The sequence below is a fragment of the Orcinus orca genome, chromosome 5 (assembly GCF_937001465.1).
Source record: "Orcinus orca chromosome 5, mOrcOrc1.1, whole genome shotgun sequence".
Taxonomy (NCBI): Eukaryota; Metazoa; Chordata; class Mammalia; order Artiodactyla; family Delphinidae; genus Orcinus; species Orcinus orca.
In genome coordinates this window covers 58,541,823-58,558,414 of record NC_064563.1, presented here as the reverse complement: position 1 = coordinate 58,558,414, position 16,592 = coordinate 58,541,823, and the positions used below count along the sequence as shown (strand labels likewise).

The window sequence follows — 16,592 nt, the reverse complement described above, 5'->3', positions numbered from 1 at the left end:
TAACTGTAAAAACCACAAACATGTGGAGGCTAAACAATATGCTAGTAAACAACCAGTGGATCACTGAAGAAATCAAAGAGGAAATCAAAAAATACCTAGAGACAAATGAAAATGAAAGCACGATGATCCAAAACCTAAGGGTCACAGAAACAGCAATTCTAAGAGGGCAGTTTATAGCAATACAATCTTACCTCAGGAAATAAGAAAAATCTCAGATAAACCACCGAGCTAACTTTACACCTAAAGCAACTAGAAAAGAAGAACAAACAAAACCCAAAGTCGGGCTTCCCTGGTGGCGCAGTGGTTGAGAGTACGCCTGCCGATGCAGGGGACACCGGTTCGTGCCCCGGTCTGGGAAGATCCCACATGCCGCGGAGCGGCTAGGCCCGTGAGCCATGGCCGCAGAGCCTGCGCATCTGGAGCCTGTGCTCCGCAACAGGAGAAGCCACAACAGTGAGAGGCCCGCTTAACGCCAAAAAAAACAAAACAAACAAAAAAAACCCCCAAAGTTGGTAGAAGGAAAGAAATCATAAAGATCAGAGCCAAAATAAATGCAATAGAGACAAAGAAAACAATAGAAAAGATCAATGAAACTAAAAGCTGGTTCTTTGAAGAGATAAACAAAATCAATAAACCTTTAGCCAGACTCATCAAGAAAAAAAGGGAGAGGATACAAATCAATAAAATTAGAAATGAACAAGAAGTTACAACAGACAGCATGGAAATACAAAGGCTCTCATGGAGAGACTACCACAAGCAACTCTTTGCCAATAAAATGGACAACCTGGAAGAAATGGACAAATTCCTAGAAAGGTACAATCTCCCAAGACTGAATCAGGAAGAAATAGAAAATATGAACAGACCAATCACAAGTAATGAAATTGAAACTGTGATGAAAAAACTCCCAGCAAACAAAAGTCCAGGGCCAGATGGCTTCACAGGAAAATTTTATCAAACATTCAGAGAAGAGTTAACATCTATCTTTCTGAAACTGTTCAAAAAAATCACAGAGGACAGAATACTCCCAAACTCATTCTACGAGGCCACCATCACCCTGATATCAAAACCAGACAAAGATACCACAAAAAAGACAATTACAGGCCAATATCACTGATGAACACAGACACAAAAATCCTGAACAAAATACTAGCAAACCAAATCCAACAATACATTAAAAGGATCACACTTCATGATCAAGTGAGATTTATCCCAGGGACGCAAGCCTTTTGCAATATCTGCAAATCAATCAGTGTGATACACCACATCAAAAAATGGAAGAATAAAAATAATATGATCATCTCAGTAGATGCAGAAAAAGCTTTTGACAAAATTGAACACCCATTTATGATAAAAACTCTCCAGAAGGTGGGCATAGAGGGAACCTACCTCAACATAATAAGGGCCATGTATGACAAACCCACAGCCAACATCATAGTAAATATTGAAAAGTTGAAAGCATTTCCTCTAAGATCAGGAACAAGACACAGATGCCCACTCTTGCAACTTTTATTCAATATAGTTTTGGAAGTCCTAGCCATAGCAATCAGAGAAGAGAAGGAAATAAAGGGAATCCAAACTGGAAAAGAAGAAGTGAAACTGTCACCTTTTGCAGTTGACATAATATTATACAGAGACAATTCTAAAGATGCTACCAGAAAACTGCTAGAACTCATCAATGAATTTGATAAAGTTGCTGGAGGCAAAATAAATACATAGAAATCTCTTGCATTCCTATACACTAAGAACAAAAGAACAGAAGGAGAAATTAAAGAAACAATCCCCTTATCATCACATCCAAAAGAATAAAATACCTAGGAATAAACCTACCTGAAGAGGCAAAATATCTATACTCCAAAAACTATAAAACACTAATGAAAGAAATAAAAGATGACACAAACAGATGGAAAGATATACTATGTTCTTGGACTGTCTTGCTCCCTGTCTTCAGACTATACTACAAAGCTACAGTCATCAAAATAGTATGGTACTGGCACCAAAACAGAAATATAGATTAATGGAATAGGATTGGAATTCCAGAAATAAACCCAGGATCTATGGTCAATCAATCTATGACAAATGAAGCAAGACTATACAATGGAGAAACAACAATTTCTTTAATAAATGATGGAGAACTGGACAGCTAAATGTAAAAAAAAAAAAAAAAAAAAAAAAAAGAATGAAATTAGAACATTCTTTAACACCATACACAAAAATAAATTCAAAATGGTTTAAAAACCTAAATATAAGACCATATACTATAAAACTCTTACCGGAGAACATAGAACACTCTCTGACATAAATCACAGCAGTATCTTTTTTCTATCTGTCTTCCAGAATAATGGAAACAAAAACAAAAATAAACAAATGGGACCTATTTAAACTCAAACGTTTTTGCACAGCAAGGGAAACCATAAATAAAACAAAAGACAACCCACAGAAAGGGAGAAAATATTTGCAGACGATGCAACTGATAAGGGATTAATCTCCAAAATTTACAAACAGCTCATGAAGCTCAATATCAAAAAAACAAAGAAGCCAGTAAAAAGGGCAGAACACCCAAATAGACATTTCTCCAAAGAAGACATTCAGGTGGGCAAGAGGCACATGAAAAGATGCTCAACGTCACTAATTATTTGAGAAATGCAAATCAAAATAACAATGATATATCACCTCACATCAGTCAGAATGGCCATCATCAAAAAGTCTACATACAATAAATGCTGGAGTGGGTGTGGAGAAAAGGGAACCCTCCTACGCTGTTGGTGGAAATGTAATTTGGTACAGCCATTATAGAGAACAGTATGGAGGTTCCTTAAGATACTAAAAACAGAACCAGCATACGATCCAACAATCCAACTGCTGAGTATATATCTTAAGAAAACTATGGTTTGAAAGGATACATGCACCCATGTTCATTGCATCACTGTTTACAACAGCCAAGACATGGAAGCAACTTAAATGTCCATCAACAGAGGAATGGATAAAGAAGATGTGGTACATATATACAATGGAATATTATTCATCCATTAAAGAGAATGAAATAATGACATTTGGAGCAACATGGATGGACCTGGAGATTATCATACTAAGTGAAATATGACAGAGGAAGACAAACATCATATGATATCGCTTATATGCAGAATCTAAAAAAATGATACAAATGTACTTATTTACAAAACAAACAGACTTACAGACTTAGAGAACAAACTTATGGTTGCTTGGGTGAAGGGTCAGGGGGAGGGACAGATGGTTGTTTTGGATTGACATGTACACACTGTTACATTTAAAATAGATAACCAACAAGGACATAATGTATAGCACAGGGAATGCTGCTCAATACTCTGTAATAACCTAAATTGGTAAAGAACTTGAAAAAGAACAGATACATGTATATGTATAACTGAATCACTTTGCTGTACACCTGAAACTAACACAACATTGTTAATCAACTGTACTCCAACATAAAATAAAAAATTTTTAAAAAGAAACAGAAAAACATTTTTAGTAAAGTGAGAGACAGGACATTCTCTGAAGTCTGCTTTATTATTTTGGCCAGTCATTTAGCCTTTCTGATACCAGTTTCTCCATCTATAAGATGGGGACACTAAGAGTACCTAATCCATTGGCTGTTTTGCCAGGATTAAATTAATTAATGCGTGGAGAGTCTTTAACATAGTGCCTGAGACATATTTAGTGGTCAATAAATGTTACTTATTTAAAAAAACAAAAACATTTAAAACATGTTATCTTTTAAACTCCATTTTCCCTCTTTGTTTAATTTCTACTATTTCTGGAACCTCAAAAACAAGTACATATTTGTATCATCCTCTAAGAGCCTAAATTGAATCCCTGTTCTATGTGAAAATTGTTCTATTAAAATATCTGTTAAAATTGTTAAAATGTTTTCAGAAATCACTCTATTGTGACCCTCTAACCAAATATGTCTAATCCCCTGGTTGTTTCAAGATTCCTGTAAATTCCAGTCTCCCCTGAATATTAAACATACTTAACTCCCTCTTAAAATGCAGTTTCTAGAATTAAATCCAATGCTCTAGAAGTGGACTTACTAGGACAGAATAATATAGACATCTCTTGATTCATTCAAGAAAGCGTATTTCTCGCAGTACACCCTATAAATCCATTTGGTTTTTCAGTAGCTATAACACATTTGATTCATATTGACTTTAATTGTAAAAGAAAATCTTAGTCATTTTGTATATGATACTGCTAAACCATTATCATATAGATATAAATTATATCTACAGATAATATCAATATTTACAGGTATAAAGAAAAATAAAGTTTTCTTTATTCTCTATTTATGCAGTTGAACTTTGCTTTGGGGGAGGAGAATGCCCCTCAAATTGTAGATATAGGACTTCCCTGGTAACACAGTGGTTAAGAATTCACCTGCCAATGTAGGGGACACGGGTTCGAGACCTGGTCCGGGAAGATCCCACGTGCCGTGGAGCAACTAAGCCTGTGCACCACAGCTACTGAGCCTGTGCTCTAGAGCCCACAAGCCACAACTACTGAGCCCGCATGCCACAACTACTGAAGCCTGCATGCCTAGAGGCCATGCTCTGCAACAAGAGAGGCCAAAGCAAGGAGAAGCCCGCACACCACAATGAAGAGTAGCCCCTGCTTGCCGCAACTAGGGAAAGCCTGTGTGCAGCGATGAAGACCCAATGCCACCATAAATAAATAAATAAATAAATAAATTTGTTAAAAAAATTGTAGATATAATGATTTCTTCACATTAAAAAATAGCGTTATGTTCACAGAAGGTACACATTCTGAACATTAAACACAAATATTTCATTGAGAGGCATAAAAATACAAATTTTGAGCACACATCCTACCTGTAAAACCCTGGAGGTGCCCGCTGCACCAGGAAGCTCTTCTCCATGTCTTGGAGAATCTCATTCAGCATCCGCACACGGATGGGCGCTCTTTCCTTGGGGTCATTAGCAGGACGCATCTCATCTGATTGAAAGAGTTCAGCGCTCTCCCGCAGGCGTGAGGCCAGGGCTAGCAGTTGAGATGTGTTGGGTTGATCACCTGGTAAAGATAAATGGGCCAATCTCAGAAGACAGAATCTCAAGGGCACAAAGTAAACATTTTATAGTCATGATGTCAAAAGGAAGATTCACCATCAATACTACTTTTACAATCCTTCCACCAAAAATATTCTGGCTAAATATATTCTACTAAAAGTATTAAATTTATTTACTACTACTACTAATTACTGCTAATAATAATAATACCAGTAAATAGGAACTGATTGTTGAGAGACTGCAATATTCCCGGCACTGTCAAGCCCTTCACATAATTATCTTATTTAATATTCACCCAACCCTGTATTGGCATGTCCATTTCATAGAAGCTGAGAATTAATTAAGGTAAGCAAACTGCCACAGATCATCAAGCAAGTAAATGACAGGTAAGAATTAGAAGCCTTATCTTTCTGACTCAAAAATTCATGCTCTTAATGGAGTATCCTGTATTTCAAGAAAAAAAAATTGTAAAATAAATTGTTATCTTCCCTTCTGAGAACATGAGATATGTTACCCTATATCGTTATGTGTCTACTAGGCTCTTTTTACTTTGTAGAGTGTTCCTGTAATTTGAAGTTGAAATATACCTTTGATTTGAAAATACACTAAAAACTATCCTATATAATGTTTATATTGTTTTGTTTTCCTTTTGAGATGATTTTTGTTTGTTCTTTTATTTTTTCCTTCTGTTTATGTAACTTACTGTAAGTCATTCTGATACGAATGGTGGTAGCAAAAGGATCACAGGATGTTCCTTTGACTAAGGGAAAGGGCTGCATTTGATATTAATTACAGCCACCAGATCCTGGAGCCAGATGACTTGAGTTCAAATCCCTGCTCTAACACTTAGTAGCTGTGTGATGTTGGGAGAGTTACTGAGCCTTAGTGTCCTTATCTGTGAAATGAACATAATAATAGCACCTGCTTTATAAATTTGTTAATGAGAGTTAAATGATTAATATTTGTAAAGTACTCCCCTACAGTTAGGCAGTTCCTAGCTGGTGTTCAAACTTAATACCTTGTTTAAAAAGCATTCTTTTATCATATCACGAGGGGGCCTTCCATCATCATCGTCTTCCAGATAGCTGCACCATTAGATGCAGTCTTTGGATGAGGCGACAGTCAGTGGTGTCATTCTCAGACTAGGTACAACTGACTCCAACAAGGTCAGCACTACACTAGGGAGGATTACTTCAAGTCAAGGTAATGATATGCACACGGACCTGGTAAATCTCAGCTGGAAATCCTGAGAGCATGGCATTAAGATAAACAGGTGGAGGATTGAAAAGAGGCCTTATGGGACCTTCACTTAGGAAAGTTTTGGCAAAAGGGAAACGTCACAAAGGAACTCTTTCTTTAAATGAAGTCTAAGGGTAAGGATCACCAACTCCCAAAACACCTGGTCTTTGTGAAAATGCAGATTCCCAAACATGCTGAATTTCTCTAGGATCCAGGAATCACAAATTCAACATACTACTCAGATTATTCCTTACATCTTAAAGTTTAAGAAGCACTGTAGAGAGGTTATGTGCTAAGAAAATGAAAACTAGTTTAGAATTATAACTGTGGTATAAAATATGTCTGTCATAGAATTACTAACCTTTCATATAGGGATCTTTATTTTCTGTCACCTTCATTTGATGGGGATGATTTTATATGTCAGTTTCATTATATCCCAGCATAGTTCTGACACTCAATAATTGTTTACTGTTTACTGAATAAACAAAGTAGATTCAATAACATATTTTTAGAAAAAATACAATAAAAATGAAAACTATGTAAATAAATAAATGGTTTTTATGAGGGCTGCAAAGAGACAGCCTTCTTTGTAGTGCTCTGTTCACTGAAATTAACAAAATGAATAAAATCAATGTAGGAGTTCACAGGGTTTTGGTATTTTGATGTTTTCATTAGTAATTTTGTTTGATTTCACAACAAAACTTGAGGGTGCAAGCAGCGGTATTTCTGCTCATTGAGAAAATCTAGCCTCTTAAATGATAATAATAATGACATTTTATGAAAATATGGTTTATCTTACTATGGTTAACCAAATTTAATATATGGAAAACTTACAGAAAATATCTTTTTGCACAAGGAAAGAATAAGATGGATAAGGCACATTTGGATGACACTAGAATTGAAAGACTGAACAATGGAAAAAGCAAGTTCAACATCCTTAAGTGTCTTCCATTTAAAAAAGAAAAATCTCTTCAGATCTAACATACACTACAGAATTGAAGACATTACCACTAAATCAAGTGAGACAAATTGTACCATTACCTTATTTAGCTTTAAATGAATTTATCTTTCATGATGGTGTGGGTGGACAAAATTGACAGCTTTAGGAACTGGCTGGGTCCAGAAAGGATCCTGATAATGGAAACCTGCCACCACAGCATACCCTATGCATTACTTCAAGGATATGAGGTTACAGATTGAAAAGTAGCTTTACTTCTAATGTTCACACAATCATTTTGATATATAACTGATGTTCCAAAGATTCCTAATAGCCATTTCCATGACCCAAATGATTGTCCCTTTGTGATCCTTAGGATAACTACTAGAATGTCAGCTCTGTGAGGGAAGAGACTTTTGTTTGTTTCATTCACCACCATTTCCCCAGCACATAAAACTATGCCTGGCAAATCATTTACTGAGTGAATGTGTGAATTATGTACTGTGATCATAACATCATAGCATCTGCAATATTTTTAGCCTTATCTCTCCTTTCCTTGACTGAAAAGAACCCCATAAGATCAGAAAGTATGTTTTCTCTTTTTATCTCCGTATCCTAGCACAATACCTGATATACGGTAGCCATTTACTAAATATCTTATCGAGTATATGTTGAATTATAAGATAATGTTTTATTTGGGATACATTATTATATTAAATTACACCTAAAAAATCACTCAGGGAGACGTTTAGTTCATGATGAGCATCAACAAATGTTATTTCCTTTACTTTCTTGCTAAATATCAATACTAGCTGCAGTCAAAAGGAAAAAAAAAATTAAAGGAAGGTATTTTAGGGTAATGATAGGTTATATTAAACTAAACTGAATTAAAATATGTCCTATCAATAATACCCCCCCCAAACTAAGAATATGCAAAACATTATTTAAGGCACAGTGAATGTCAGAAAACAGAGAACTAATTGAGGCTCTTAACAGTTCAGTTTTAATGAATAATAAGTCCATTTGACCAAAGAACATCAACTGGGAGATAGAGATTTCTCTCAAAGAGGGTAAATACAATTATCTTGAAGTTATACATAGTACATGGAGTCTAAAGACCAAGGACTTGTTATCCAAAACCATAAGAGCCTGGTTTACTTAGTCATTATCAATGTGGACTTGAACAGAGTACATAATACTGATGTTCTGTAGCTTCCTAGGGGAAAATGGTCATTTTACTTTCTAAGCATTTAAATCACTATATAAACACAAGCTACCATTATCAGAGCACGTAAACTAAACACAAATTAGTACCAACTCATTTGCTAAAGGCATACAAAAAATACTGTAATGGCTTTACTAACGATTTTATTCTCAGAGACATTATTTCTTATCACTTCCCCCAAATAATGGCCCCCCACAACTGTATCACACTTCTCCCCATATACACTTTAATGAAGATTTCCAATTTTATTTTGCAGTGCCTGTGAATCTGGAGGCAGTTTTTCCGTGCGCTGGCATCTCAAACCTCTGAAGAACAAGGAAAGGGGTAATATAAAGGGTAAAAGAACTAGGGAATGAACAAGATGATGGAATAGTAGTAGGATGTGAAGCTCACCTCCCACAAATACATCAAAAATACATCTACATGTGGAACAATTCTAACAGAATATCTACAGGATGCTGACAGAAGACCTCAGACTGCTGAAAGATCAAGAAAATCTCCATGTAACTGGGTAGGAAAAAAGAAAAAAGGACAGTGAGAAAGGAATTGGGTCAGGACTTGAGCCCCTGGGAGGGAGGTGTGAAAGAGGAAAGGTTTCTGCACCAGGGGAAGTCTCCTCACTGGCAGGGAGATCAGCCGGGACAGAAGGTGAGCTTTAGAGCCTCAGAGGAGAGCATAGCAGTTGGTTTGTGGTAGCCAGAGCTGAGGGAGAACTGCACAGGTGGTCATTGCTGCCACCCTGCACTCCCCAGCCTGATGCATGTCCACCAGTGCTGGTGGGGGCTGGGGGCTGGAACTTGGGCTTCAGGGATCAGAACTGGGGAGAGGACTGGGGTTGGTTGTGTGGAGATAGACTAAGGGGGCTGGAATCTAGTGCAACTGTGTTGGGGGTGTACTCGGAGGAAGCCTGGGCTGCTTAGAGACCAGTCATCATTGTTTGGGGGGTGCGCGAGGGGAGGAGCTGGGCACAGATTATAGCCTTTTCCCCTGTGCACATGCTCGCAGAGGGCAGGACACTGCCTGCATGGGCTTCAGGGGCTGTCGTGAGATGCCACTGCCACTTGCCCAAACACGAGGAGTGGTCGTGGGCCCCTGCGCCTCCCCCTCAGACCCCAGGAATGTTCATGAGCCACTGCTGCCAACCTTGCAGACCCCAGGAGTGGTTGCAAGCTGCCTCCACTCCCATCGTGTGCTCCAGGGGCATGCCTGAACCACCACCACTGAGAATCCCAAGACCAGGCACCAGTCACCACATCTGCACACCCTTATCAAGGGGATAATGACCAGTACATGCTGAGGAAAAAGGCGACACGTATCCATATTAAAAACAGTCTTCACACCAAATATACTAAACCCACACAAGCTACACAGGGGTGCCCCCAAATGTAAATAGCCCTTCAAGATCACAGTAGATAATTGTTTCTCCTAAACTCACAGAGTAAGAGAAATACAAGTAAAATGAAGAAACAGAGGAACCACGCCCAGTTAAAAGACCAAGAGTATTCCTCTGAAAGAACAAATGAAACAGAACTCTTCAGTCTAATAGACACCAATTTCAAAAAGGAGACAATGAAAATACTGAAGGAATTAAGAAAGCCTAGACAAAAATACAGAGTATTGTAAAAAGGAGCTAGAAATTATAAAGAGGAACCAAGAAAAATTAGAAAACTCATTTGCAGAGATGAAAGCTGAGCTAAAGGCAATGAATAGCAGAATGAATAATGCAGAAGAACAAAAAAGTGACCTGGAAGATAGAATAATGGAAATCATCCAATCAGTACAGAAGACAGAAAGCCAAATTAAAGAAAAAAAGAGAAAGCAATATAAGAGACCTATGGGATAATATAAAGCATGCCAAACAAACAAAATAGGGATTCCAGAAGGGGAAGAAAGAGAAAAGGGGATTGAAAATGTATTTAAAGAAATTATGGTTGAAAACTCCCCAAACCTAAAGAAGGAAACAGATATCCAAGTACAGGAAGCACAGAGAATCCCAAGCAAGATAAACCCAAACAGACCTACACCAAAACATATTATATTAAAAATGGCAAAAGTTAAATATAAAGAGAGGATTCTAAAGGGAGCAAGAGCAAAACAAAGAGTTAATTACAAGGGAACCCCCATAAGGCTGTCAGCTGATTTCTCCTCAGAAATGTTGCAGGTCAGAAGGGAATGGTAAGATATATTCAAAGTCCTAAAAGGGAAAACTCTGCAACCTAGTATAGTCTATCCAGCAAGATTATCATTTTGAATAGAGGGAGAGAGAAAGAATTTCTCAGACAAGCAAAAACTAAAACAATACAGCAATACTAAACCTATCCTAAAGGAAATATTGAAAGGACTTCTCTAAATACAAAAGAAGTAAGAATCTATAGGAAAGAGAAAATTACAACTGGAAAATAAATCACTTAAATATGCCAGTACACAGATTAAAAAAAATTTAAAAATTTTCTGTGAAAATGATAACAACAATGAAAAGCAAAAAAGATTAACATGAAGATGTAAAAGAGGACAACAAAATCATAAAATGTGGGGGAGGAGAGTAAGAATATGTAGATGTTTTTTCCTAGAATGTGTTTGAGCCAGTATGACTACTTGTCTAAGGCAAGTAGATAAAGGAAGGGGATAACATACTTGAAAAACAGGGCAACCACAAATCAAAAACATACAACAGATTGGCTAAAACCAAAAGGAAGAGAATATAAGTATAATAAAAAAGAAAATCATCAAACCACAAAAGGAAAAAGAAAAGGACAAAGAAGAAATATAAAATCAATGGGAAAACAAGGTTTAAAATGACAATAGGTACATAACTATCAATAATTACCTTAAATGTCAATGGACTAAATGTTCCAATCAAAAGACACAGAGTGGCAGACTGGATAAAAGAATAAGAGCCTACTGTATGATGCCTACGAGAGACCCACTTTAGGGCAAAGGAGACACATAAATTGAAAGTGAGGGTGTGGAAAAAGATATTTCGTGCAAACAGAAATAACAAGAAAGTGGGGGTCACAATACTCACATCAGACAAAATAGACTTTAAAACAAAGGCCGTAAAGAAAAATAAAGGACACTATATAATAATAAAAGCATCAATACAAGAAGAGAATTTTACACTTGTCAATATATATGCACCTAATATAGGAGCACCCAAATACATAAAAGAAATACTAACAGACATAAAGGGAGGAATTGACAGGAATACAATAATAGTTGCAGACAGAGAATCAAGAAGGCAACAAAGATCCTAAATGATACAGCAGAACAGATAGATGTAATTGATATTTTCAGGACATTACATGCAAAGAAAACCCCAGAATACACATTCTTTTCAAGTACACATGGAACATTTTCTAGGACTGACCACATACTAGGGAATCAAATAAGCCTCAACAAATTTAAAAGTATAGAAATTATCTCAAGCATCTTTTCTGACCACAACAGCATGAAACTAGAAATTAACCACAGAAAAAGAAACAAGACAAAAACTATTACATGGAGACTAAATAACATGCTACAAAAAAAATTAAAAAAGGGTCAATGATGAACTCAAAGAGGAAATCTAAAAATACCTTGAGACAAAAGACAATGAGGAGAGGAGCTTCAAGATGGCAGAAGAGTGAGATGTGGAGATCACCTTCGTCCCCACAAATACATCAGAAATACATCTACATGTGGAACAACTCCTAAAGAACACCTACTGAACACTGGCAGAAGACCTCAGACCTCCCAAAACGCAAGAAACTCCCCATGTACCTGGGTAGGGCAAAAGAAAAAAGAAAATGTAGAGACAAAAGAATAGGGATGGGACCTGCACCAGTGGGAGGGAGCTGTGAAGGAGGAAAGGTTTCCACACACTAGGAAGCCTGTTCGTGGGCGGAGACTGCAGATGGCGGAGGGGGGAAGCTTCGGAGCCGTAGAGGAGAGCACAACAATGGGGGTTCAGAGGGCAAAGCAGAGAGATTCCCACACAGAGGATCGGTGCTGACCAGCGCTCACCAGCCCGAGAGGCTTGTCTGCTCATCCACCGGGGCGGGCGGGGGATGGAAGCTGAGGCTCGGGCTTCAGAGGTCGGATCCCAGGGAGAGGACTGGGGTTGGCTGTGCGAACACAGCCTGGAGGGGGCTAGTGAGCCACAGCTAGCTGGGAGGGAGTCTGGGAAAAAGTCTGGAGCTGCCAAAGAGGCAAGAGACTTCTCCTTGCCTCTTTGTTTCCAGGTGCGCAAGGAGAGGGGATAAAGAGCGCTGCTTAAAGGAGCTCCAGAGACGGGCGCGAGCCACAGCTATCAGAGCGGACCCCAGAGAAGGGCATGAGATGCTAAGGCTGCTGCTGCAGCCACCAAGAAGCCTGTGTGCAAGCACAGGTCACTATCCACAACTCCCCTCCTGGGAGCCTGTGCAGCCCGCCACTGTCAGGGTCCTGTGATTCAGGGACAACTTCCCTGGGAGAACACATGGTGCGGCTCAGGCTGGTGTAACGTCACGCCGGTCTCTACCACCGCATGATCACCCCGCATCCGTACCCCTCCCTCCCCCCGGCCTGAGTGAGCCAGAGACCCCGAATCAGCTGCTTCCTTAACCCCATCTTGTTAGAGTGAAGAACAGACACCCTCAGGTGACCTACATGCAGAGGCGGGTCCAAATCCAAAGCTGAACGCTGGGAGCTGTGCGAACAAAGAAGAGAAAGGGAAATCTCTCCCGGCAGCCTCAGGAGCAGTGTATTAAATGTCCACAATCAACTTGATGTACCCTGCATCTGTAGAGTACCTGAATAGACAACGAATCATCCCATATTGAGGAGGTGGACTTTGGGAGCAATGATATATATACATTTTTTCCCCCTTTTTCTCTTTTTCTAAGTGTGTATGTGTATGCTTCTGTGTGTGATTTTGTCTATATAGCTTTGCTTTTACCATTTGTCCTAGGGTTCTGTCTGTTCTTTTTTTAATTATTTTAAAAAACTTTTTTCTTAATTATTTTTTACTTTTTATTTTAATAACTTTATTTTACTTTATTTTATTTTATTTTATCTTCTTTCCTTCTTTCTTTTTCCTCCCTTTTATTTTAAGCTGTGTGGAGGACAGGCTCTTGGTGCTCCAACCAGGCATCAGGGCTGTGCCTCTGAGTTGCAAGAGCCAAGTTCAGGACACTGGACCACAAGAGACCTCCCAGCTCCATGTAATATCAAACGGCAAAAATCTCCCAGAGCTCTCCATCTCAAAGTGTAGACACAGCTCCACTCAACGACCAGCAAGCTACAGTGCTGGACACCCTATTCCAAACAACTAGCAAGACAGGAACACAAGCCTATCCATTAGCACAGAGGCTGCCTAAAATCATAATAAGGCCACAGACACCTTAAAACACACCACCAGATGCAGTCCTGCCCACCAGAAAGAAAAGATCCAGCTTCATCCACCAGAACACAGGCACTAGTCCCCTCCACCAGGAAGCCTACACAACCCACTGAACCAACCTTAGCCACTGGGGACAGACCAAAAACAACGGGAACTAAGAACCTGCAGCCTGCAAGAAGGAGACCCCAAACACAGTAAGATAAGCAAAATGAGAAGACAGAGAAACACACAGCAGTTGAAGGAGCAAGGCAAAAACCCACCAGACTTAACAAATGAAGAGGAAATAGGCAGTCTACCTGAAAAAGAATTCAGAATAATGATAGTAAAGATGATCCAAAATCTTGGAACTAGAATGGAGAAAATACAAGAAACATTTAAAAAGGACCTAGAAGAACTAAAGAGCAAAAACACAGTGATGAACAATACAATTAATGAAATTAAATATTCTCTAGAAGGGATCAATAGCAGAATAACTGAGGCAGAATAACAGATAAGTGACCTGGAAGATAAAATAGTGGAAATAACTACTGCAGAACAGAATAAGGAACAAAGAATTAAAAGGATTGAGGACAGCCTCAGAGACCACTGGGACAACATTAAATGCACCAACATTCGAATTATAGGGGTCCCAGAAGAAGAAAAGAAAAAGAAGGGACTGAGAAAATATTTGAAGGATTATAGTTGAAAACTTCCCTAATATGGGAAAGGAAATAGTTAATCAAGTCCAGGAAGCACAGAGAGTCCCATACAGGATAAATTCAAGGACAAGACACATATTAATCAAACTATCAAAAATTAAATACAAAGAACAAATATTAAAAGAAGCAAGGGAAAAATAACACATAAGGGAATCCTGATAAGGTTAACAGCTGATCTTTCAGCAGAAACTGCAAGCCAGAATGGAGTGGCAGCATGTATTTAAAGTGATGAAGGAGTAAAACCTACAACCAACATTACTCTACCCAGCCAAGGATCTCTTTCAGATCTGATGGAGAAATCAAAAGCTTTACAGACAAGCAAAAGCTAAGAGAATTCAGCACCACCAAACCAGATTTACAACAAATGCTAAAGGAACTTCTCTAGGCAGAAAACACAAGAGAAGGGAAAGACCTACAATAATAAACCCAAAACAAGAAAATGGAAATAGGAACATACATATTGATAATTACCTTAAATGTAAATGGATTAAATGCTCCCATCATAAGATATATATATTGGCTGAATGGATACAAAAACAAGACCCATATATATGCTGTCTACGAGAGATCCACTTCAGACCTAGGGACACATACAGACTGAAAGTGAGGGGATGCAAAAAGATATTCCATGCAAATGAAAATCAGAAGAAAGCAGGAGTAGCAATTCTCATATCAGAAAAAAATAGACTTTAACACAAAGACTATTACAAGAGACAAAGGACACTAAATAATGATCAAGGGATCAATCCAAGAAGAAGATATAACAATTGTAAATATTTATGCACCCAACATAGGAGCACCTCAATACATAAAGCAGATACTAACAGCCATAAAAGGGGAAATCGACAGTAACACAATAATAGTAGGGGACTTTAACACCCCACTCTCACCAATGGACAGATCATCCAAAATGAAAATAAATAAGGAAACACAAACTTTAAATGATACATTAAACAAGATGGACTTAATTGATATTTATAGAACATTCCATCCAAAAACAACAGAATACACATTCTTCTCAAGTGCTCATGGAACATTCTCTAGGATAGATCATATCTTGGGTCACAAATAAAGCCTTGGTAAATTTAAGAAAATTGAAATCTTATCAAATATATTTTCCGACCACAATGCTATGAGACTAGATATCATTTACAGGAAAAAAATCTGTAAGAAATACAAACACATGGAGGCTAAACCACACACTAATTAATAACCAAGAGATCACTGAATAAATCAAAGAGGAAATCAAAAAATACCTAGAAAAAAATGAAAATGAATACACGATGACCCAAAACCTATGGGTTGCAGCAAAAGCAGTTCTAAGAGGTAAGTTTATAGGAATACAATCCTACCTTAAAAAACAAGAAATATCTCAAATAAACAACCTAACCTTACACCAAAAGCAGTTAGAGAAAGAAGAACAAAAAACCCCAAAGTCAGCAGAAGGAAATAAATCATAAAGATTAGATCAGAAATAAATGAAAAAGAAATGAAGGAAATGATAGCTAGGATCAATAAAACTAAAAGCTGGTTCTTTGAGAAGATAAACAAAATTGATAAACCATTAGCCAGACTTATGAAGAAAAAAAGGGAGAAGACTCAAATCAATAGAATTAGAAATGAAAAAGGAGAAGTAACAACTGTCACTGCAGAACTACCAAGGATCATGAGAGATTACTACAAGCAACTGTATGCCAATAAAATGGACAACCTGGAATAAATGGACAAAGTCTTAGAAATTCACAACCTTCTGAGACTGAACCAGGAAGAAATAGAAAATATGAACAGACCAGTCACAAGCACTGAAATTGAAACTGTGATTAAAAATCTTCCAACAAACAAAAGCCCAGGACAAGATGGCTTCACAGGCGAATTTTACCAAACATTTAGAGAAGAGCTAACACCTATCCTTCTCAAACTCTTCCAAAATGTAGCAGAGGGAGGAACACTCTCAAACTCATTCTACGAGGCCACCATCACCCTTATACCAAAAGCAGACAAAGATGTCACAAAGAAAGAAAACTACAGGCCAAAATAACTGATGAACATAGATGCAAACATCCTCAACAAAATGCTA

General features: G+C 38.0%; 1 protein-coding gene across 1 annotated transcript in view; it reads right to left on the bottom strand.

The window, feature by feature from the left end:
* The window catches only part of NAALADL2 (N-acetylated alpha-linked acidic dipeptidase like 2), a 1,061,651-nt gene that overhangs the window by 64,795 nt on the left and 980,264 nt on the right, over positions 1–16,592 (bottom strand). The window contains exon 13 of the mRNA XM_033429498.2: positions 4,863–5,061. Within this exon, the coding sequence (XP_033285389.1) occupies positions 4,863–5,061 (199 nt within the window). The remainder of the gene's footprint in view (positions 1–4,862; positions 5,062–16,592) is intronic.